This window comes from Gracilinanus agilis, chromosome 3 (genome assembly GCF_016433145.1).
Source record: "Gracilinanus agilis isolate LMUSP501 chromosome 3, AgileGrace, whole genome shotgun sequence".
NCBI lineage: Eukaryota > Metazoa > Chordata > Mammalia > Didelphimorphia > Didelphidae > Gracilinanus > Gracilinanus agilis.
In genome coordinates, this window is record NC_058132.1 from 119,193,017 (window position 1) to 119,218,770 (window position 25,754).

Sequence of the window (25,754 nt, forward strand, 5' to 3'; positions counted from 1 at the left end):
TTAAAGCACCAATAGGTTATGTGACTTGGCCAGGATCACTTAGTTAATGGATGTCAGGGACAGATTTTTGAACCCAGGGCTTCCTGGCTCTGAGGCAGCTGCTTTATCCACTTTATACTATTCTTTTTCTAGTAGAACACATAGAAGGTGCTTGATGATTGTGTTGCTTCATTGAACTGTGCATTGATTGTTGTGAAAATTGGTGGATATATTTTATCTCAAGCAAAATACTTGGGGTAACCAGAATACTCTATTGCTTCACCATGCCAGATAATTGTTTTTGCTTTAAAACACATACACTTTTCCTTAGTCCGACTTAAACTATTTCTAATGTTTGAACCTCAAGCTATTTTTAATGCCTCTCCCTTCAATAGGCATCTTCCCCAAAGCTGCAACCCTCTGTAATCTTTCAGAATATTTTGTGACCTACCTTCGTTATATTGTCAGAATATACTGTACTGGGCAGAGCTAATGAGCCATCTACTCATTCATGTTACATATATTCCTACGCACCTTATTCTCTTACCACGCATAAAAACTCCCATCTTCTCTTGTGCACCTGCCCTTTTAGACATAAGTTGGCAGAAGGGGAGTTAAGATATTCAATATATCAGACATACCAGGGGATGGCTTTGAGAATGGTACAAATACAAAACTTGAACCACAAAATATTTTCATACTTGTGATATTTAAGTGAATGATCCTATTTATTACTCATCTTTCCTAGAAAATGCATATTTTATAAAATTATTAGGTGCAGTGCCCTAATCACTCTCTTTCTTTCCATGTGTTTCTCTGTTTCCCTCACTACTTTGTAAATTCCTTGAGGACAGAAATTCTAGACCTTGTTTTAAATGTTAGCATTTCTCCTCTATTACTTAACCTATTCAATTTTTATTTTAACTTTCTATGCCCAATTCATTTTGATAGAACTTTAGTCTTGATTCTTTCTTAATGGGGAAATATGGAAAAAAAAGGATGACCTTTCTTAACTGTTGGCATTTGTAAAACATTGGTGCTCACTTTTTATTTAGAAGATTTTATATTGCAGTTCTCAACAAGTCATAACACAACCTGGAAGAAAGGAGTGTTAATTTGTCATTCAAGTGCAGACAAGAAAGAAGATGTCATTTGCAAATTAAAACTAAGAAGAAGCCAACTGTACCAATTAGTGTGGTTTCTTAGTTGGTCTAGTAAAACAAGAGAATATTAACAAATTTGACAAAGCAAAAATTTTAATGCTTTTTGGGGGCAGCTTACTTCATAACTATTTAAGTCAATTTATCCTTAAAGTACAACATCGCTATCTGCTCTTTCAAAACATTTTTAGAGGAATGAATAAGGCTGAATCTCTTATAAGAACTACAAATATGTACAAGTTGAATGTGTAGCTTTATTTATATAATTTGTTTTTACCATTTTTCACATTTCTCATACCTGGCCAACTCCCAAAGGGTAATTTTAGTGCCTTCCTGTCAGTGCTGATGAGGAATTGTAAAATAGGAAACAGCTGTATTTGTGTTTTTCTTAAACCTTCTAAAACGGGTCAGGCTCTGTTAATCCTGCTACCTTTCTATAATGTCTAGAAGGATTAATCAAAAACCCTAATACGGGCCCATCTTCCCGAGATCTAAATTTTGATAGGAAGTCCTTCTAACTCTAACCTAAATGTGTCTTGCTAACTTATTTTAAGTTAATTTCCTGAGTAGAGAGAAATCCAATTATTATCACCTTTCCAATAACTGTCAAGATAAGTTATTTGAAGTCTTTCTTTAGACAAAGGTTTAATATTCTAACATTTTAGTAATTTTTGTTCTCCAGACCTATTTCCTTAGTTACCTATATCCTTGTTTATCTTTTCATGGATATCTTTAAGGAAAAGAGATACTCTGATTTTCTTGGTTTAGTTAGAAAAAAAGCTAGAAAAACAGAGAAATAAGACTTGTCCATTATTGTTTGGTTAATCAGTGTTTGATTGAAATGAATAGAAACAATTGTATGCCTACATCTGTGGTCTACCCATTGGATTTACTTGGGATGAGATAACTTTTGAATTATCTTATTATACTTTGTGAATTTTCTTCATAATAGAAATATTTAACTTATTTGAAAACCACACTATTAAGAATCAGATCCTCATCTGATCTCGGACTGAAGTAATTGGAGGCAATCATAGGTAAATGAGTGGCAAGAAGAATGTGAAAAAGATATAAAAGTAACATCAGAACATTTAGTAATTATTTATGAGGGATTGATTTTGGTTTTTTCCTGAAGATAAGAAGTTAAATGCTTTATTATTTATGTAAACACACATATTTTCCCTTTTCAGATTAACACTCAAATAATATGCTTTTTTTCCTATAGGAATCTTTATAAGACTATACAATAAAAATAAACCTTTTTTAAAAAGCAATTTGCTAAACAGTTCCTTCAGTTATTAGCTATTGGATTTCATGTGAGCCACTGTGATAATATTTTTATGCAATTTTATTAGTGGTATTTCAGTTGTTAATGTGTGAAAATACTTTTTTTGTCTGCAAGTATTCTATATAGGGTTTATTATAAAGGCCTTTTATGAATTGACTTTTGGCATTAGGTAAAAATCTTTCCTTGATTCTAAATTTTAATTGTACCACTTGAGGGAATGCCTGCATCAATAACACATATACCATCAAATCATTGATTATTTTGATCTGTCAAAGAATTAAAAGTAATCATTTGGTAGTTTATTTTTCATCGATCAATGACATACTAATTTTTTGAAATGTTTCATTAGCATGTTGAACCCAAGGAATTCTTTTCTAGCTTTCCTGTACAAACAGTTATAACCAACACATAGCAATTGGCCCCTCTTCTCAGAACTCACTTTTACCACTCTCCACCCCTAGGATATAACTAGAGAGAAATCTTGGATCAATCTATCAAACTCCTTGATTCTAATTAAAACTTTTACATCATCTCTCTTTCAAGTTATTTGTCTTTACTATATTGTTAATATTGAATAAGTTGTTCTGGCTCTGTCCACTTCACTCTTCATCAGTTCATATAAATCTTACAGGCTTTTCTCTGAAGCTATCTTCTTAATTTCTTATAGCACAATAAAATTCCATCATACTTATATACTTTAATTTGTTTATCTCTTCTCCAGTTTATGGGCATCCTCTCAGATACCTATTTTTTACCAGTTCTAAGAGTTAGAAGTAGTTGTACATCCTTAGTTATTAGAATTTGTTCATTTTAGGAATTATTCATCCATTAATTTATTCCCCTCTAATTCTCCTTTTTCTCTTTGTTGTTTGGGGAAGGTTGCATATACCTCTTGTGCCAAGCTGTTAACTCCCTTTCCAATTCTTCTGTAGTTCTCGTTTGCTGTTAGCACTCTCTTCATTAATAAAACCATTACATGTCTTTCAGGAATTCTAGTTGAATCTGTGGCCAAGTTGCATTTTTCTTTGAGGCTGTCTAAAGAGCAGTTTGTGGTGACTAAAAGCATCTTTATTTTCTTATGCCCACTTGACATGGAAAATGACTCTCTATGATTTTTACATAAATTTCCCCATAAGAATAATGTCTGGCACATTTTCTAGACTTATTTGAAGGAGTTTGCTGTACTTCTATCATCTTCCACCATTTTGATTTCATTTTCCCATAAAAGCCCCACTGATACTGCTTTTCTGCCAATTCCAGGGATCCTTCCCTCCCTCCAAGTTTGTGGCAAAGACCTATGGGTAATTGATTATGGGGATAAAAAATATAGCTCACTCTCTTCTCACCCTTGGCAGAGTGGGAAAGGGAAGATCCAGAAAACTTAGGCAGATCCATTTTTGACAGCATTTTAGCTATTTCTCTGCCTCTCTCTGACCCCTTTTGGAACATTGCTTCCAAAACCCAGAAACCCAGTACCAGAAGAAAAGGGATCTAAAGAGCATAGATGAGCCTGCCCTAGTTACATCTCTTCCCTGGGCATCCCAGTGGTCTTCATTTCTATCCATAGGTACTCTCTCCTTTCTCTACACCCTTTTTGCCTTCTTTGACTTTGATTTTTTGACTTTGACTTTTATATAATCTGTTAAGTACCTAATATTTACCAGGGACTGTGCTAAATTTTTTTCTAAGTTTTCTTTTTAAAAATAAAAAAATCACTTTTCAAAAATTATATTGCTGACAGCTATTAAAATTTTGAAAAAATAAAAATGGAATCCAGGCCCATATTGATCCTTATTAGGAGATCCTTATGGCAGTGTGCAGAATGGGCTCAAATAAGAGAAAAGTGGAGGCAAGACAGAATTAGGGGAATAAGTTGCTGAATAAGGCCTCAACTAGTATGGCAGTGGTAATAGAAAAGTGATCATTAATAAGCATTTATTTTGTGATTTGGTAAAATTATATTGTCCAAAATTAGATTTTTCATGAAAATTTGTCCCCAATTACCATGTAAAATTGGGAATTGGTTATATACCAAGGTTCTTTAGAATTAGAAAAGCATGTTTTGAAGTTTTAGATCTAAGACTTTCACCCTTCAATAAGATGAAGGATCTGATATTTCTCATATTAGCATTCTTCTACATTACCTTCAGTTTTGATTATGTCTCAAGAGAGTAATTAGAAACTTTGTAATTTGTGTTCTTGTATTTTTCTTATGGTTATCTTTATACAATGTCATCAGTTTAGTAATATTTATATGTTATTAAATGTCTGTGACCATATTTTCTTTTTTGAAGGGGAAGAGGGGCCAGACTGATATGGTGGTGGAGGAATCTTGATCAAAGCAGGCTCCACATTTTAGAGTTTGAGGTATTGAGAGCTTGTGACCCACTAAGGATCTCCCAACCAGTTTGTGCGGGTGTGAGATTTGAATCTGTCTTACTGATGAAAAGAGGCCAGGACTCAATGGATTACAGTAACAGAATACATTTTCTCAAAGCAGTATTAGAAATGGTTTCTCGAAAGCCTAATTTATCTCAGAATGAACCTGAAGCATATTTGTATTGCTATAATACTTTATAGATTAGTAAAATTTCCTCCCATTTGCCCCTGTGTAGCCTATTCGATTGTAAGCTCCCAGTTACTTTTTGTAATATTGTTGTTTTGGGGAAATATATTCAAAATTCCAATCCAAGCTAGTTATGGCATAGCCTTGATCCAAGTAGAAAGAGCAAGGTTCAAGATCCATTTCTGACATCTATAAGATATAATTTCCTCAGAGTTGTTACATTAATGTGGTAACACAGGTGAAGGATATTAAAAAATACTCAGGGCATAAAACTTACAATAGCATTATTTTCTTTCAGAGTATAAAATTACCAACAGTAAAACTGATTTGTTGTTTTATTGTCTTGATGTCTGGCTAATGTATTATGAAAATGAAATTTACCCAGGGTTTAAAGGCTCCAGACTTGAAACCTATCTCATTATCTATTGGTAAATAATTATGTAAGATTTTTGACCCAGTTATCTTCTTAGAACAAAATTAAATAAAATTTTCTGAAGTTGCTCCAGATACAAGCCATATATGCCAATTGTTTCATTTTCATCTTTCTAAGGGAAAAGGCCCGTTACCACAATAACTTTAAAAAATCAGAAAGCACTTAAGTCTTTAAGACAAAATATTTTGGTGAATTAAAAGGAGAAAGTATCTTTAAAACAGAGATTGGTATAGTTTCACAAGTGTTTGTTGTTTTTAAGACAAAAGAACCTGTTTCAAAGGTGTATTTGTTTTCTAATTTTTGTTTCCTGAAACATAGTATTTAGCAGTATTACACAGTAATCTGGTTAGTTCCAGAGTTGACATTATTGGCCAACAAGTTCAACCCATACTTGAAAAAGAATTCTGATACTCTCTAGATGACAAATAACATCTAGGCTTTGCTTGAAGGCCTCATATGAGGGTGGAATTAAGTGTTTGCCAGTGTATTTCATTTCACTTTTGGATAGAAAACAAGTTATAAGTGCAGTGATACTTTACAGTTAAAGGACCACATTTACCTTCATAAAGCAAACGCCCCAAAATGACCATAACATTGCATAAACTTAGGATCATAAATTTAGAGCTGAAAAAAAAATCTTTTAAATATAAATTAGATCATCTAATCCAGTGATGGGCAAACTAAGGCCCGAGGGCCAGATGCTGTGGGGGAGTGGGGTGGAGGGGGTCTGAAATGTTCTGTCTGGCCACATGACATTATTCCTAATCTGATGAATACAATGAGTAGGATACAGTATAATGAAACTTTGAAAGAGTTGCCTTAGAAACAGACTGACAGATGAACATTTCCTTTCCTTTGTCCCCTCTTTAAAAAATTTGCCTATCACTGATCTAATTCAGTTCCCTTATTTTACAAATGAGGAAACTGAGCCCTATAAAAATTTTACACAATGACATGCAGATTGTAGCAGAACAGAGATTAGAATTTAGAGCTTAAATATTTTTCCAAAACTCTTTCCATAGATAGCATTTAGGTGGTAAGGTACTTTGGGAAAATGTCTTAGTTTGATTTGTTTTGTTCATCCAGTTGAAGTTTTTAATTCCTCATTTCCCCTTTATGAAATAGAAATCAAGATTTGTACACTAAGGAAAATAATTAACATGTTAGCCAGTATAGCACAGCCATGTGAACATAGGAGCATGTAGTGATGTTTCCATCCCTCTCACTAGTCTGCTTGTCTAGCAGATGTTTGTTTTAGTTATCAAAAATGCTTGGGGAAGCCAAGCTAATAAGTAGCAAGATTTAAAAGTATTTGCATTGTGGTAAATTTCGAACCATATTACAGTAACAATAAAATACTTTGAAAACTGAGCTTAACATAGTGTTACAGCATTATATTAAATGTGTGTTCATGTAACCAGAAGCTCACACTTTTTTCTATTACCTTAAAAGTAAGCAATTTGCTTGAAGTTTTGTTTCAAAAGGCACAGAACAAAACTGAAAGTAACAAAGATTTTAGAAAAAATTGTGCTATTGTGATTGTTTTCAAATAAAGACTAGATCTCATACTTTGTTTCTCCAGTGAAATGAAAATCTATATATGTTTCACAATGGTTTGTTTGGTTGGATTTTATTTCAAAAGTTGTACTTAATATAAGCTTCGTTTTATCTCCTAATGGCCCTAAGTTAGGTAATTAGTATATCTCCAAATTCCTAAGATTTCAAATTTTTTAAAAAGGCTTAATATTTTCAAGTATCCTTTGTAAGAGGAGCATAAAAATCTTCCATGAATGTTAATGTTTTTCTTATATAAAATACAAATTGTGATGCTAACAAAAGCACCTTTAAAAGATTTTAGTTTGTGAAGAAATATTTTGTGGATGCTTCCCTGCACCTCCATTTTGGGTGCTATTTACTCTGAATATATTTTTCCCCATAAGAAACCTTATACCTTATACTTATTATCAAATTAAAAAATGTTTAATTTAGCCAAGAGAATATTTTAAAACCACATAGCACTTTTTTGTATGTGAAATAAAGAAAAAGCCATACTATTTTTGACTTCAGTTTTTAGCTCTACAATCCTAAATAATGTCGAACTTTAAACAAGGTTATCATATCTTCATGCAACTATAAATTTTGTTGAATTTTTTGTTAAAAATATAAAACTCTTTAAAACCATTTTACAAAAGAATCAACTCTTAAATTGATTTATAAAGGAAACTAAACTATACCTAAAGGAACAATATTTATTATCAATTTTAATTGCAAATTGAAATCAAACATCTTTATTGATACTGCTTTTTTGCAGTTTTTATTATTATTTTAGTCTTTTTAAAAATGTTAGTCTTTTATGTTCTTATGTCATTAGTTCTAGTATTATGATAGATTTTGAGACATTGGACTAAGATAATTAAGCCAAATGGCCATCACTGATGATTTGTTAAATCATAAAACCCCTTTGGACTTGTATGATTTAACAATAATTGCTTCCTTGAGGATGTTTTAATTTTAAGAGCAGGTCCTGAAATAAAGATAGCTTAGAAAAAATAGATCATCAAATGCAGAAGCTACCAAGAGTAGAATATACTTTTAATACTTAATACATATTTTCTGTAGTTTTTTTAAATGCTAACAACTTTAGATATTTAAAACCCTGCTTATGTTTTAAATATCTCTACCAACTGGAGAAAATAGTTTATACAAGAAAAATACTTTTCACAGTTGTAGAGGTTCCAGTCCAGTTAAGTCCCAGTAGTCTAACATTTCACATATTTCATATTGTAGATTCATTATCCAATATTTTACTTTTCAAAGCCTGCAGATTGTGCTGAATAAAATTCTCTGTTCCTTGAATTTCAGAGAATCTGTAGTCACTTTTCCTGGCAGACCAGGTCTTCATTTTTATTGAATTTTGAATAGTGTCTGATGTAAAATAGTAAATTATAGGGTCAAAGCAACAGTTTGAAACTGCAATACAGAGAGTAATTGGATACATAGTTCTGACTGCAGCCACCACTGAACAGTTAACAAATGTTTGTGTTCTCATGAGAGAATAGAGTATCAAATTGATGTTATATGGTACAAAGCAGAAACAGAATATGACCAAATGAACAAAAATCATCTTCAAGACCTTAGTTTTGTTTATTTTGCTTCTACCCAGAGTAACTGGCTTATTTAAAGTCTTTAAAACCAAACTGGAACAGGTCACATTTAAGATCAGTGGAATAAAAAATCCCACCGTTTCGATGAAAATCACAATCCTAGAGAGATAGGTTTTCCACGTGGCTTCCGGGAAATTTTCAAAGCACCACGCTTCTTCAGTCGAATTGTTGCCCCGGGAGTGGGTAGATCGAAAAAAGACGGCTGGGGCGCTGCCGCCTATCACAGTCAGCCACACTGAAAAACAAACGATTTTGGCGTTTTTCTTGGTTCGGATTGTCTTGGAACGAAATGGGTAGAGAATAGCCAAAAAACGATCCACACTGATACAAGTTAAGAACAGGATGCTTCCGTACATATTGGTATAAAAGAGCATGACGGAAATTTTGCAAAGTACATCCCCAAAAGGCCAGTTTCGGGTGGCAAAGTAAAAAATCCGGAAGGGCAAAGTAAATACAAAAAGCAGATCGGACAGCGCCAAATTAATCATATACGTTGTCGTTTCGTTCCGCACTTTGAGCGTGCACAGGAAAATGTACATGGCCACACAGTTGGAGATCAGCCCGAGCACAAACACCATGCTGAACATGCATCCGTATAAAGTGTACTTAAAGGAGTCGTCAGAGTAGCAGTGGGAGCTGTTAGCGCTTACCATTCTAAAGGTGCGGGCACTTCTCTGGGGGGAATTCCTAGCGCTCCTGGGGCTCCTTTTCCTATTCAGATGGAGATCCCTTTATAACCTCCGATTGATTTGCAAATGCTTTGGCTCCTTGCTCCCCTTCATAAGGATTTCCTTTTTCTTGGAAATCTCCCCAGGAAACATGAAATTTGGCCGTAAAGTAGCAGGGGGGGGGGGGGGGTCTCCTCAGGGTAGGGAAAGCATTCTTTTCTTCCAGAAGTTACCACAAACCTCAGGCATCCAGGACTGGTTAGTTGAAAGAACCCTTTTTTTAGATAGCAAGTGAAGCCATTCTTCAGGAGCATGAATTTCGAGTCAACCGCCGTGGTTGGCCTCGACGGGAAATCCTGTGTTTCTAGAGGCAAAACAAAATTTCAAAGTTGATTTTAGCAAAAAGAAAGTTAAACTGAAAAAGTTACTTACAGAAGGTTTAAGACTGAAGTGCTTTAAATGTTCTCACTCGGCCTCTTTTGCTTCTTAGTCCTTTTAATCGGTTTTCCTTCTCTAACTCTGGCTGGCGGGTCCACCTCAGAAAGTAGAAAGCCAAGGGAGTTCAGAAACAAAATTCCCGAGCGCCGCTGCTTCCAGCTGAATGGAGTTTTCTCCAGGCGCCTGCAGCATTGTGTGTGTGCAGGCTTGGCTTTCTCCGAACAGAAAAGGAAGGCTTGCTAGGTTTGTAGCATGACATCACAGGAAGAAGAGGTTGGGTTTGGACAAAGACTGGTTTCAGCCACCAGTGTTTGCCTTTTCTTTAATCTGATAGCGTGTCTGCTAAGAATATACCTTGGAGGCTTGCAAATGGTCACTGGCTCCCAGGAGAAGGCAATTCTTTTATATTTTTACTTGCGGAAATGCCTTCTACTGGCCTGGCCTATATTTATATTGCCTTTGTGTCTGTTTCTACTGGGGATTTTTTTTTTTCCTTTCGAGTAATAGTTAAAATTCTGAAGTTGCTGCTAAAATTTGGGGGAAAACCAGTCTCTCACAATCTCAACATAAATTTGAGAAGTCAAGTTTAAATCCTTTGGCAGTTTTTGTTATATATTTTCATTTTTTCAAATTGAAATTGTCAGTGAACCGCTTCATTTTTATTCAGTTATGTCTTTACCAATCCATAGACAGGCTTAGGTTGCTCAATGACTGCAAACATTAAAAAGGTTAAATTTTAAGTTTCCGGCATATCTGTTAGAGATTATCTGTAGTTAATGCCTTCTATTTCTGTGTTTCTTAGTGTAGATAAAAATTGACTGATAAAATATTGTTGTGATAGAGGCAGTTCCACATTCTAGCAATCAATTTAATGCTGGGATGTAATTTTCTAATACACTTTCTTATCACACTTGAAATAAGGCTCATATTATTTGGGCTTGTCCACATACTTAAATCAAAATAGAACTGAATGTTTGTTGGTAATGGAATTTGTGTTTTTTAAATTTTTAGTTCATAATTTCCCTCCTTTTCCCCATTTTTTGACTTGTTCTATTTCCTTTCTTAGGAACTCTTATTTGAGAATTTAGAAGGTTTTTTATAATTTTGAAACAATGTATTAATGTAGATGTATTTATATTTGGAAAAAACCCCATAGAAAGTCTAAAGAGATCAGATCTAGAAAATAGATGATCTAGGAGAATGCTTTATCTCGAAATGGAGTTTCCTTAGATATTAACATTTTCTTTTTTTTTCTATTTTTTTCCTATTCATTTTCCTTTTTTTTTTCTATTCAGAATTGACATTTTTCCATTGCAATGTGACAGAATTTCAAAGGGAATCCTGGAAGATTAAGATCAGATTCTTTTTATGTAAATTAATCAATTAAAGTTGATTTCTGGAGCTTTGTTTATTTTTGGAATACCAATGGACCCCCTTTTTTGCCCAGAGACTAAAGTGTTACTTAAAACAGTATCTTTTGTTGTTTACTAAAATATCTTTCTTCTGCACCAGGCTTTTACAAACTCTTACCTACAGAGTGCTAGTACTGGGATTACTAAAACCAAAAAACAACCTATCTAGGGAGTTTACAGTGGGGATTGGAAGGAGGGTTAACTGTGAACACAGATAAATAAATACAAAAGTAATTGTGGGGGAGGTGAGGAGGGTCAGGACTTGTCTCCTTTACGAGGTAGCACTTGAACCTAGTCTTTTTAGAAAGCCGGAAATAGGGGTAAAGGAGCAGCATATTGGATTGAGACTACATTCAAATGTGACTTCAGACACTTACTAGCTGTGTGATCCTAGGCAAGTCACTTAACCCCTATTGACTAGCCCTCACTGTTCTGCCTTTGAATCAATACCAAGTATTAATTCTAAGATGGAAGGTAAAGTTGTTTTTGGTCATTTTGTTTTGTTTTTTTTTAAGAAAGAAAAGAAATCTGGAGATGCAAGGAGAGCGCACATTCCAGGCATGGGGTTTGAATGACCTCTCCAAGTAATAGGGAGATGTGAAATGAATTCTGTGAGGAACTATAAGTAGGCCAGTTTGACTGGAATGTAGAGTACATGAAGGGAAAGCAGTTGTATGGGATAAACCTGGAGATATAGATTGAATACATATTGTGAAGGACTTTAAATTTCAGAGGCGTTTTGTGGCATACTAGAAAGCTACTTGAAAATATTACCTTCTAGCAATTTGAAGCTGCTTTACGAGTTAGGTTATACATGTAGTCAATAAAATGATGGTCTAACCCTCAATGCAAAGCATCACTAGGGATATAAACAAAAAGAAAACAATTTCTGCCTTTAAGGAGCTTATATCCAATGGATACAGCATGAACATAGACAAAAATATGAAATAATTTCAAAAGGTGGAGAACACTGTAAACTAGCTATCAGGAAGGTTTCCCATAAGTAGTAACATCTGAAGTTAGCCTCAAAGAAAGCTAAGGATTCTAAGAGGCAGAAGTCAGAAGAAAATGTATTCCATAAATGTGGACTGGTACAAAGGTGTGGAGAAAAGATGGAATGCTAATAAGTTCAGCAAGCAGCAAGCAGGCTGTTTTAGTTAGAAAATAAAGTTTTTTAAGGAGAGTAATATGAATTTAATTTGGAAAATTATGCTGGAGTCAGACTGTGTGATACATTCAATAAAGCATTCAAAAAAGCCTTCAGAGGCAATAGGAGCCATTGCAGATTCAAGGTGTCTGCCATGGAGATGCCAAAATCATATACCATATCCTTTAAAAATATATAAGATTGGGGGCAGCTGGGTAGCTCAGTGGATTGAGAACCAGGCCTAGAGACAGGAGGTCCTAGGTTCAAAGGCCACAGATACTTCCCAGCTGTGTGACCCTGGGCAAGTCACTTGACCCCTATTGCCTACCCTTACCACTCTTCTGCCTTGGAGTCAATTCTGTGTATTGACTCCAAGACAGAAGGTAAGGGTTTAAAAAAAAATACATATATATATATATATTATATATAATATATGCATATTATATATAATATATATATAAGATTATATATATAATATATATATAAACATCTTGAATGATGTTTATATCAGTGACTCATTATTGATCTATATTACCTCTTTGGGCAACCAACTTACTTTGGTGACAAATATAAGACTAAAAATCATCTCAAATCTCCTCATGAAATTCTATCTGGCTATGGATCTCTCTCACCTTGTATTTGTGCAGTTGATTTTTGAACCTAAATGCAGAACCTGATAATAATACTGATTCAATATAATAATATGCCAATTAAAAAAATCTTATGCTGCCCTGAAAATTCACCTTATTCCTGGAGACAGTAGGAAGCCACTGGAGTATTGAGTAGGGAATGACATCATCAGACCTTCCCTTTAGGAAAATTACTTTGGTAGCAGAATGGAGGATGTATTCAAGTGGGGAGGAACTTGAGGCAGGCAGACCTGCTAACAGGGTGCTACCTAATCTAGATGTGAGGTAATGAAGGTTTACGTTAATGGTGACAGTGTCATAGGGCAGAAGGGGGCACATTTGAGAGATGTTGTAAAGGTGAAATTGAGGCCTTGGTTACAGATTTACTATAAGGGGTAAGAGATAGTGAGGAGCCATGGATGAATCTTAGGGTAGCAAGCTTAAAATACTGAGATAATGATATTATTCTTTATATTAAAAGAGAATGTAGCAGGTGGGAAAGGGTTTGGGGAAAAGATAGAGTTCAGATTTAGACTTACTGAGTTGAAGATTCTGCCATACAGCCTGTTTTAGATGTCCAAAAGGAAGATGGAGATGTGAGATTTGAAATTGCAGAGTTTGAGCAGGATAGGTAGATTTGAGAATTCATCATCATAGAGACAATAATTAAATCACTGAACTGTTGAAGGTCACCAAGTCAAGTTGTATAGAGGGAGAAGAAGAGGGCCCAGGACAGAACCCCAAAAGATTCCTATTCTATTAGAGGGCATGATTAGAGTAGGATCCAGCAAGGAAGATAGAGAAGAACCAATGGAATAGGTAGGAAGAAAACCAGGAGAGTGTTATCATAAAAATCTAGAGAGAAGAGAGTTATCTAGGAAGAGAGTGATCAAGTGTCAAAGGCTGCAAAGAATTCAAATAGAATGAATATTGAGAAAAGTCCATTGGATTTGACATCTAAGAAATAATTTGTTAGGTTGGAAGCCAGATTGTAAGGGGTTAAGAAGAGAATAAGAAGAGGTAAAGTGGAGGCACATAGCATTGGCAGCTTTATTATGTTTTGTTGGAATTATCACTTAGTAGAAGGTGATTGAAATGAACATTAAATTGTTGCTTAACCTATACGCCACTTTAAATTATTTTACAGATTCTTAAGCTTTTCAGTCTGCCAACCAGCATTTATTAAGTGCCTACTATATCCCAGGCACTATACTCTACTTTGTGCTGAGGATAGAAAGAAAAACAAAAAAAGGAGCTCTCAGTCTAATGTAGGAGACCACATGCAAACAACTATGTACAAACAAGATATATATAAAAATAAAATTGGAGGGTAATCTCAGAGGGAAGGCATACGATTAAAGACTAGGAAAGACTCTTGCAAAAGGTGACACTTGATCTAGTTTTAATTGTGTGGAAAGCGTTTTGTAGTTATGTTCATATAATTCCTATGTTTGTCTTGGCAAATAAATTCCTAAATATTTTATATTGTCTAGGGCAGTGATGGGCAAACTTTTTAAAGAGGGGGCCAAAGGAAAGAAAATGCTCATCTGTCAGTCTGTTTCCAAGGCAACTCTTTCGGAAGTTTCATTGTATTGTATCCTACTCATTGTATTCCTCAGATTAGGAATAATGTCACAGGAGCTGGAGAGAACATTTCAGGGAGGCATCTGGCCCTGGGGCTGTAGTTTGCCCATCACTGGTCTAGGGTGATTTTAAATGGAATTTCTCTTTCTAACTCTTATTGCTGTGATGTGTTGGAAATATATAGAAATGCTGATTATTTATGTGGGTTTATTTTGTATCCTGAAACTTTGCTAAAATTGTTGATTATTTCTATTAGCTTTTTAGTTGATTCTCTTGGATTTTTTAAGTAGACCATCATATCATCTGCAAAGAGTGATAGTTTAGTCTCCTCATTGCCTATTTTAATCCCTTCTTTTTCTTCTCTAATTGCTACTGCTAGTGTTTCTAGTACAGTGTTGAATAGTAGAGATGATAATGGGCATCCTTGTTTCACTCCTGGTCTTGTTGGGAAGGCTTCTAATTTATCCCCATTGCATGTGATGCTTGTTGATGGTTTTAGATATATACTGCTTATTATTTTTAGGAAAGGCCCTTCTATTACTATGCTTTCTAGTGTTTTCAATAGGAATGGATGCTGTATTTTGTCAAAGGCTTTTTCTTCATCTGTTGAGATAATCATATGATTTCTGTTGGTTTGCTTGTTGATGTGGTCAATTACGTGGATGGTTTTCTTAATAGTAAGCCATCTTTGCATTCCTGGTATAAATCCCAAAGGTGAGACTTGAAAGAACTGAGACTTGAAGCCAGAAAAGCCAGGAGGTGGAGAGGAAGAGGAAGAACATTCCAGGCTTGGGGGGAAACTAGTGAAAACACCTGGTATTTTTCAGAAATGAATAATATAGATTGAGAGGATGTGGTGTCCTGGAAAAGGAATTGGCTTTGCAGCCGGGAAACCTCATTACTTATGTGACCTTGGACAAGTTGTTTTAACTTTCAGGGTTTCTGGTTTTACATCTGTAAAAACGAGGTCATTTAGCTAGGTAACACCAAAAGCTCCTTTTAATACTAAAAGTTCAGTGTTATGTGGACATATTCTATCCACAGGTTTTATCTCTATTACTATCTTGATGTCTGAGAATTCCATAGTATTTGGAGCATATGATTAGTTTGTGAACTTTTTATTTTTTCTCCACAACCTCTGACCTCTGTCATAGGAGCTCTGCTTAGGAGCTTCCTCTACTACCTGATATTGGCATTCACTTTTTGCAGTTTAGAGCCACTGAGTGTTGCCAGGGGCACTGAAAAGTTACGGACTTGTCCCCTTATTGCATAGAATTTCATCAGAACCAAGATTTGAACCATGTCTTTCTGACTTCTTAGCCAGCTATCTATCTACAATTCCATGATGCCTACCCTTAAAAATCTACCCTACTGTTAAAACCAGTGGAAATGTGCGTCGGCCATGGGTGGGGGGAGTGTGGTGGCTAAAGAGGAAAGTAGGAGCATGAATCATGTAACCATGTTAAAAACGAATATTAATAAATGTTTAAAAATAATTTAAAAAATCTACTCTTACTCTACTTTGAATTTTCAAGAATGCCCCATATGAATGCTTTATTCACTTGTAACAATGCCGATGTAATGCCAGTCCTGAAAATTCCTACCAAGATAAATAATCTATTGGTATGGACCTAATAACAGACAACCAAGGACCAACCTCACTAGCTAGAGTACAAAATTGATCACAAGAAAATTGGCTGCCACATGATTAAATTCTTGGGGAACCACAGCAACTCATTTAAGTCATCATTTAGAGAGGTTGTGATTTATATTGGTGAACATGGTGCCTAGGTTGATTTAATCATGGATCTTTTGAAACAGATGTGTGTGTGTGTGCAAATATAACTTTAAGGAACCATTACTGTTCACACAAAGGGTAGAATATTGACCCCTCTCTTTTCTCTATTAAGGGGCTTCTCTGTTTTACTCTAGGCAGACAATCTGACTGCTTTTAGTCCTGGAGGGGAAGAGGGGGGACTCATAAAGAAAGTGGAACTAAGCTCACTTTTTTCACATCATTCAGTTCATTAACCTCTCCCCACCACCTTGGAAACTCAGAGAAAAATATACTTGTGTCTTAGGTTATGATTCACATCTAGAATTTCCCCAAGAAGTAGGACAAAATGAGTGTATAATATGAATCAGGTATGATACAGGTATTTATTTCCTACACCTAAAGAGAATGATAAACAGCACTGATAAGTTCACATTTGACAGAAATAAACTCAAAACAAGATTCACTAACTTAAAACCATTGTAGCAATTTGCTGATAGGTAGAAAGTTAAGCGAAATCAAACAAAAAAAGCATTATAAGAGTGCTAAGGAGATATTTTACCTTTCACCTCAGCTCTATATTATCCAAATAACATCTAGTACATGTCTGCTGGTAAAACACTTACACTTGGACCAGTCCTTTTGTTGGTGGTCAGCCTTTCCACATGCAAAATTTCTCCTATTGCCTAGGAATTCTCAAATACATATGGAATATACTCATAAATGCCTTTCCCACTTATGGTCAATCCCATGAAGATGACAGAGTCCTCTTACGGGACAAAAGAAGTGATAACTTCTTGGATATTTAAAATGGAACAATCTCACCCTCGATTTTCTTCCTTTCCAGCTGTGAGTCATGTAGGAATAGTTCTGATTTACTTCCTACAGGGAGGGCTGGACATGGGGTAACTTGTTTTATTCTCCCACCTCAATCTCCATAAAGTTGTGAGCATGAGACACTTAAAGCACACATTCTGATTTGGCAAGCGTGTTTGTGGATTCTTGACAGGCTTTTCTGCTTCTTATTGGTTTTTTCCACCAACACTGGGTAAATATCTATCCCAAGATCAATCTGGATATAACCATAAGTGGGAAGGGCATTTATGAGCATATTCCATGAAATGCCCTTTAGTATACTAAAATAACCATTAAGTTGGCATATTGGCTTAGAGGCATTCAAGATAAATTAAAGCTTCTTTATCCTGGAATATAATTTTCCATTTATAATTTATAATAGTCTTAATAGAAGAATAAGAAAAGCTGCTTCAAACATTATTTCGTTGAGTCTTCTTGGGCTACATTTCATCTCAGTTTAAAAGAAACAGTAATAATAAAAACTGTAGAGGCTAAAAAATGAACTTTTTATTGGTGTAGGTTAAATCAGTTTATTTCATTTAAAATTTTTTTCTCATGAGAGGAAAAATGACTCACTGCTTCTTAAATTTTCTTAGCCTAGTCTACTTGCTAATGCTACTTAGATGATTTCTTGAAATCACTCTGAAAGTGATTGAGCTCCATTTATTGGTGACACAACCCTTTACTAGGCTTCACAGAGCATGAGTCATTTACCAGAGTTCAAAGGAGGCATAAATTATACTGTATTTACTTTCATTTGGGCATAGAGGTAAGGAGGTATGGTTTGAAGGATTCATGCTGACTATAGTAAAGTGAAATGGGTGGAAAGGGTTGTAAAGAAATATTAGGCAAAGTGTACAAAAGCAAAAGAATGTGGGTGGAGGTTTTAATATAGGTAAAAGATTTAAGATTTCCAGTAAAATTTGTACTTTATTTGTGAAATTTAAATGAAATCCATACTCTTAATCCTGTCATCTAAATTTTCCTATAACCTGCTTGTTAGCTAACCTTATATCCTATTATTGAGCCAGAGCTTGCAACTTGAATATTATCTCTGTCTCTATATTCAGAGTATCTTTTATATTCTCATGTCAATAAATTATAGTCTCCCAGATTCTGTCATTTCTCATTGCCCTAAAACTATTATCCATTTTGTCATTGTTGTTGATTCATTATGCTCTGCCCTTTTCTTCCAATAAAATGTCTTCTGATTCTATACTCTCCTTCAAAATATTTGCCAATAGCTTCCACTTAGGGGAAGAGAGTAGAATGCAATATGGGAAAAGAAGAGAAGGCTTAGTGGGTACATGTCAGCTGACTTCAAATATTAGAAGAACAATGATTTAGAAGAGTAATCAGATTCCTTTTACTTGGGCCTTCAACATTGAAGCTATAATGAATAAAAGCTACTATTGGCTCAACTGAAAGGAATAATCACCCCAAATGAGAAGTTTACAAATGATGAGAACATGTACTTAGAAAAGTACTGAGATCCCTGTTACTGGAAAGTTTTGAGAAGAATCTGGTTATTTTAGAAGGAAACTTATGTTTTAGGTATAGATTAGAACAGATAACCTCTGAATTCACTCCTTTAAGTTCTAAAATTCTACTATTTTGGTGTTACAAAGAAGCATCTTAGCTAAAATCTTTTGATTTATAATTTTGTGTAAAAGGGCTATTTAATCAATCCTTAGAATTTCCTAGGTTATAGCATGTAAAATAACAAGGCAATGATTTATTGAGAGCAAGAGCAAGAAGTAATATCTGATGAGGTTAGAAAACTGAAATAGAAAAAGAAATCAAAACTTCGGCAATATATGGCTCTCGAGCCATATCTGGCTCTTTTGAGGGCCAGATACAGCTCTTTCTGCAGGAGCCATAAAGTCCATTTTTTTTCAGGCGCTGTTACAGGAGCGCACTGTGAGCACTGTACGGCTCTTACGAAATTACATTTTAAAAAATGTGGTGTCTATGGCTCTCACAGCCAAAAAGGTTGCCGACCCCTGCTGTAGAAGTACAATTTGAATCCATTGAATAACTTTCTTACTTAACCTATATAATCCTTGATTTGATTCTGATAGCACAATAAATAGAATAATTTATTATTAGATCTAAAAGACACCTTAGATATATAGTTCAACCTCCATGTTTAATAGTTTAGTAAATTGAGGCCCAGAAAATTTAAATGACTGGCTAAAGGTTTGAAGGGCAAGTTAGTGATAGAATTGGCCCTAGAATTCCATTTCCCTTTCTTTCCAGTTTTTTTTTTCCATTATCTTTTTTCATACCTTAAGACTTCATTTTTCCTATAACTACTCACTCTTCTTCATTTTCATTTTAGGAAAATTAAATTCTTTCTTAGCTGAAAATTCTTCTTCATTACTTTCTTATAAAATTATTTTTCTTGATATTTTTTCTCTCAACGTTTTCAGTTTTCTCTAAACCTTTTCTGATCTGATAACAGTATCTTCTTTAAGATTACAAGCATGATCATAAATTGTTTAAGGGCCTATTTTTACAAAAATATTTGTTGCAGCTCTTTTTGTGGTAGCAAAGAATTAGAAATTAAGGAGTTGTCCATCAATTGGGGAATGGCTGAATAAGTTGTGGTATATGATAGTTAATGGAATACTATTGTACTATAAGAAATGATAAGCAGGGAGCCAGCTAGGTGGCTTAGTGGATTAACAGTCAGGTCCAGAGACAGTAGGTCCTGGGTTCAAACCTGGCCTCAGACATTTCCTAGCTGTGTGACCCTATGCAAGTCACTTAGCCTCCATTACCTAGGCCTTGCCACTCTTCTGCCTTGGAACCAATACACAGTATTGTATAATTATAATACACACATATGACATCTGTGTGTATATTATATTTCTGCTACTACTTTTCTGTGTTTATAAATTCATTGTAATTTTATCATTCTTTAGTTCAGATCTTGTGCAAAGTGTGCTACCATTGGTTTAATTTAGTAAATACTTATACCTTTGAATATATTATTATATATAATATTATATATCATTGTAATATATAATATTATATCTTTAAAATGGAGGCTCTAAATTACTTTAGACTTTATTTATTTGACTCTATTATTAAAATTTCTAGTGTTCAGTAAGCCTTGACTTTGATCTGTCATTTATATTTCTAATGTGAGGGCTATCTTTTTTTTAATTAATATTTTATTTTTCTCCAAAAACATGTAAAAAATGTTTATCATTCATTTTTAAAAATTTGATCCTCAAATTGTCTCTCTCCCTTCTTCCCCCTCCCCACCACTAAGACAGTAAGCAGTCTGATAAAGATTTTACATGTGCAATTATGTAAAACATTTTTCCCATATTAGTCCTTTTGTGGAAGAAAACTCAAAAGAAAATGAAGAAAGTGAAGGGCTATCTTCTGACTTAATAATTATTGAGAATTCATAATATGCATTCACCTAAACAAACCCATCAAGCATGTTTCCTAGGTAACTATGCTATATACCAGAAATATAAAGACCAAACAAGTAGCCCACCCTTAAGGAGTTTATATTTTGGGGTAGTAGAAAGGAAAGGTTGTGTCAGGAGATGCGCATAAATAAATACAAAATTATCTGAGGAAACACCATTGTAAGAGAAAAAAAATATCTCCCTCAGAGATATTTCTTCTTAGAAAGGCAAGTGAGACATGGACAGAGAAAGGTAGGGGTGACATATCACTCAATCAAAAGAAATTCTGTCTGTTAAACCATATACTACTTTTTCTCAATATGACACATTAGAGATTCTTCATGTGTTGGTCATAAGGTGAAAAACTAAAAATTTAAGAAGGAAAGAACTTTAAAGTGTGAAATATATTGTTATTTGATATGTCTGTCATTTACTTCATCACATCTATATTCCTATAACAACCATATTAATGGATTAATTCTATATTATCTTATTTTGTCACTTACCCATTTCTGATATCTTAATTCTCACATAATTATAAACACCTTCAGGGCACAGACTGAGATTTTTGTTGTTGTTGTTGAGGGACTGAGAATTCTTCAAGTGCTTAACATATTGTTTTACCTATAGATGCACGATAAATTGGATTTCCAGAAAATTTAGTATAAATGTATCTTCAGTCTTTATAGTCTATTACATAAGAAAATATTTATGAACACGTATAATACAAAATACAATAAGTGCTTAAGAGATATATAAAAATATCATATGTAAGCTAGTGATTTTTTCCCTTTCATAATGCCACTTTTCTTCTTATACCAGAGAACTTCAAGTGCTTTACTTTGGAGTTGCCATTTTTTGCCTACAAAATAGAGTTCAAATGATTTACCTTTATTATTTACTTGAGCCTATCTTTTTTCTTTCTTTTTGCATTTTAACAGTATACACTTAAAAATGAAAACTTGATAAGTGAGTTTGAAATCTTAAAGTTCAACACCTCATCTGGTTAATTAAAAATAAACTTTTAATACAAAAGAACTATTTTAGAGGGAGGTTCTAATCAATGGTGTACCTAGTCCTAGTTCTGCTACCAACTCCCTATGTGATTTTGAATAAGTTGTTCAGCCTGATTCAAGTGAAGTCATCTGTAAAATGACAAAAAGTACACTATATAGGTCTTACAGTCTCTGCCAGTCGTAGAGTAGACAACATGTAAACTACCTACAAACAAAATATATACATGATAAATTGGAGATAATTTGCAGAGGGAATTAAGCATTAAGGGGAATGAGTAAATGTTTCTTATAGAAGAAAGGATTTTTCAAGCTGCTACCTGAAGGAAATTTGAATTTCGAAGGTGCTTGAAGGTTGACAAGGCCAGGTATGAAGAAGTGCAGTATTCCAGGCATGATGAACAACCAGGAAAATGTCTGAAATCTGGAGATGAGATGGGTGTGCAAGAGACAGCAAGGAGGCCATTATTACAGGAGCACAGAAAATATATCTGGGAATAAGGTATTGGAAGACTGGAAAGGTCAGAATAGACTTGATGGTGAAGGGCTTTGACCACCAAGTGGAAGATTATATTTCATCTTGGAGGTTATAGGGAGCTATAAAACTGGAGTTTATTGAATTGGGAATTGGGAGATGTGTGACATAGTCAAATCTGTGCCTTAGGAATCTTTGGGAAGAATAATTTGATAACTGAATGAAGGGTGAACTGGAGTGGGGAGAATCTAGAAGCAAAGAAGTCAATCAGAAATCTCTTGCAATAGCCCAGTCACGAGATGATAAGGATTTTCAATGCAGGGGTGGCAATATCAGAGCAAAGAAGGGGACATAAAGGACTTGTCAGCAGATTAGATATGAGGGTCAAAAGTTGATGATGAGTCAAATATAAAACCTTGGTTGTAAGCCTGGATGACTAGGAGGATGGAGGTGTCCATGAGAGTAATAGGGAAGTTGAGAAGGGGAAGGAGATTGGGGGAAAAGATATTATTTCAGTTTTGGATATGTTGAGTTTAAGATATCTGCCTCATTTCTCTGATGGTCAGTTCTATATATCCAAAGAGAAGCATCAGCAGAAAAAAAAAAATGAGTCAGAAGATCTAGTTCTGGTCCTACCACTAATTAACTTTGTGACCTTGGGCAAGTCATTTCACTTTTTGGGGCTTCATTTTCCTTATCTTTAAGATGAGCAGATTGGATGGCATTATCTCTAAGATCCTTTTGAACTCTGAAAATCTGTGATTCTAATGAAGAAGAGAATCTCCACCATCAACTGGTTATTTCACCATTGCATTGTCATCTTGCTCTAGGTGCTAACAAGTGACACAATTTATTATTCTGCAATTATATAGGTGGGTGTGAGGAGTATGCATTTTGTCTAGTGGAGTTTAAATTCCTTTGAATATAGTTATGATAATGTCAACTAGAAGATGATGATTAAGTTAATTAATGGCCATATCCTCTGTTTACCTAAAATTTAAAACTGCTAACACCCATCCTTGTATTGAAAGGAAAGCTTTTTTGTGTCTTTAAAGCAAAGTTCTTCAAAAACCTCATTTATAAGGCCTAGAGAGGTCCTAGGTACAAATCTGACCTCTCCCAGGCCTTTGGATCCTCATCCCATATTAATACAGTAAAAAGCACTTGCAAATAATTTCTTTCTATGATATGTCCATGCTATGTTAACTTGGGTTTTTATAAATTATTTTAAAAGAACCCTCAAAGTATGCTCTTGGTAATAATGAGAGAGACCAATTTGCACCTAGCCCTAGCCTTTCCCCTGAGTGTGCTACAAGAGCTTTTCTGCCCCTGTACTCTCCCTTCCTAGCCATGTGACCTTAGGCAAGTCATTTAAAGCCAATTACCTAGTCCTTACCACTCTTCTTCCTTAAAAGTTATATCAGTTCTAAGACAAAAGATAAGGTTTTTGAAAATAAATCATTTATCTTAAATACCAACTTATATGTTATAAACATGAAATAAAGCATATAGTTTTGCGTCAATGATTGATTGTAAATTTAGAACTGGAAAGAATCTTAAAGGTCATCTCTTTCAAATCTCATTCTACATTCAATGAAACGGGGACCCAGAGAAGCTCAGTGACTGTTTACTTACTTAAACACAAGTAGTAACAAAGCTGAGCTTCCAGTGTGAGTCCTCTGACTCTATATATCTGTCACGTTTTTCCATTGTGCTAAATAAAATACCAATTAAGTTGTTTTTGGTTTGTTTTTGTTTCAAGGAAGATGGAGAAAATGCTTTGAAAAGTCTGAAACTTCTAAACTGAAGAACTAGAGGTTCTTCCCTGTTTAGGAACAGGGGGTAGGCATGCCATATTACCTATAGAACATTGCCGTTTAGATATTCCTTCAACTCCTCAAACTTAACATGCCCCAACCAAGCATATCCTCCTCTTCCTCAGCCCTGGTAAATTTGTTTACTGTTTCTATGACACCGCAATTCAGTTTACCTGTCTTTACGACCTAGATATCATATTTCTTGAGTATTTTTCCTTTGTTCCACATCTAGTCAGTTATAAGAATTTGTTGATTCTAATTCTGCCACATTTCTATAATCTATACTCTATTATCAATATACACTACTACCACCCTAGTATAGGCTTTCATTACCACCTGCTTGCTAGCCTTTTAATAGGTATTCTAGCCTCCATTCCCTGTATTACTACCAGACTAGTCTTATTAAAACATCTAATCATTCATGTCACTCTCAGAAATCTTCAGTGGTCACTAGCTTCCAAGTAGAGTTCTCAGCTTGACATTCAATGCTATCCAACTTTTATAACCTTATTTCTTATGGCTTTCTTGTTTAAAATCTATCTCAACTCAAACTGGACTATTCTTTGCTTTCTGAACTTGCACTGTATACTCATGCCTGCATACCTTTGCTAACAGTGTTCCCCGTGCCTGTAATTCTTTTCTTCTCCATCTTTGCCTGCTGAATCTGCTTATCTCTTAAAGGACAGTTCACATGCCAGCTGCTCCAGGAAGTCTTCTCTGATCCCACTTCCTTCCCAGATGATAATGAACTTTTCTTTAGTTTTTCACATTCTATTTTATTTTATTTTATATTTTTTATTTTATAATTCTCTAATATACTTATATAACTGTGCAGCAGATAAGCTATTTGTATTAATGTCTTACTTCCCTAAGAAACTGCCATGCAGTGAGGCAATCAGCTAGCATTTTTAAAAAGCTTACTATATAAATACTATATACTGTATAAATACTGGAAATTACAATGCAAGTAGAAAAAAAAATAATCCCTGCCCTCAAAGAGCTTGCATTCTAATGGGAAGCTGAAAAATTAAGTTTTACAAATTAAGATTACAAAAGATTATAAGTACCTTGGGGATGAGTAGCTTTTTTAACTAAATTTTATATCTGACACAATAGGCATTTATTATTTGTTACATAGTGTGTATTGTACTACTCAAAGTTCTTCCAATGGGAGCTATCCCCTGTTGCCTGTAGGACTTCCTCAAAATATATTATCCCTTGTTGGTATAGCAAATGACCGGTATCAGAGTCACCATTTTTTAAAATAAATATTATATGATTCTTTACAATTATATGAGTAACTAAACTTCCATTTGCAAATATAATTATAGGCCTTTTGATAAGCAAAAGTTAACTTATAATATCAATAAGGAAATATTTTAAATGTTAATTCACAGTAAGCCAGAAATTAACTGGCAGGAAAAAATAACAGTAGGAAAGAAGACAAGTTGGAGTGAGAGACTAATATGTATGAACCAGAATAAGTGACTAGAAGAGTATGGGACCAGGGAAAAGAAAGAAAAAGAACTTATTTAGTAATAGGAAGAGGCAAAAAGGATTTACTCACATTTAGCTTAGATTTCAGGGCCCAGAGAGAGAGATCGCTTTCAAGAACCTCTAGATGAAAGAACATGGAATAAGACAACTAACTCTAGTGGCAGTTTCTGTGGCTGGGTGGTTCATTGTACCAAGTGCCCAACTAGAAAGGAACCCCATGCGTTTATCCTCCCCGTTCCTGAGGACTAAGGGTAGTAGCCAAATTGGAAATAAAGCAAGTTGGACCTGAGAGCCCAGAGTTATGTACCTTTTAATTGATTATATGTATATAATTTGTACCCCAAGATTCTTTACACCAGGGGTCAGCAACCTTTTTGGCCGTGAGAGTCATAAACGCCACATTTTTTAAAATGTAATTTCGTGAGAG

The 25,754-nt window shown here is 34.6% G+C and overlaps 2 protein-coding genes across 2 annotated transcripts in view; one reads left to right on the top strand and one right to left on the bottom strand.

Moving 5' to 3' along the window:
- Positions 1-25,754, top strand: part of RB1 (RB transcriptional corepressor 1) — a 148,955-nt gene that overhangs the window by 80,144 nt on the left and 43,057 nt on the right. The window lies entirely within an intron of this gene.
- Positions 7,968-9,888, bottom strand: LPAR6 (lysophosphatidic acid receptor 6). The gene is made up of 2 exons (XM_044668232.1): positions 9,728-9,888; positions 7,968-9,622 (listed from the first exon to the last, which is right to left on the bottom strand). Exon 2 carries the CDS (start codon positions 9,241-9,243, stop codon positions 8,203-8,205), a length of 1,041 nt encoding a protein of 346 aa, XP_044524167.1. The 5' UTR covers positions 9,244-9,622; positions 9,728-9,888; the 3' UTR covers positions 7,968-8,202.

What these genes read in the sequence shown, in the direction of transcription:
- LPAR6 (XM_044668232.1), bottom strand. Translation starts at nt 9,243, where the DNA reads ATGGTAAGCGCTAACAGCTCCCACTGCTACTCTGACGACTCCTTTAAG.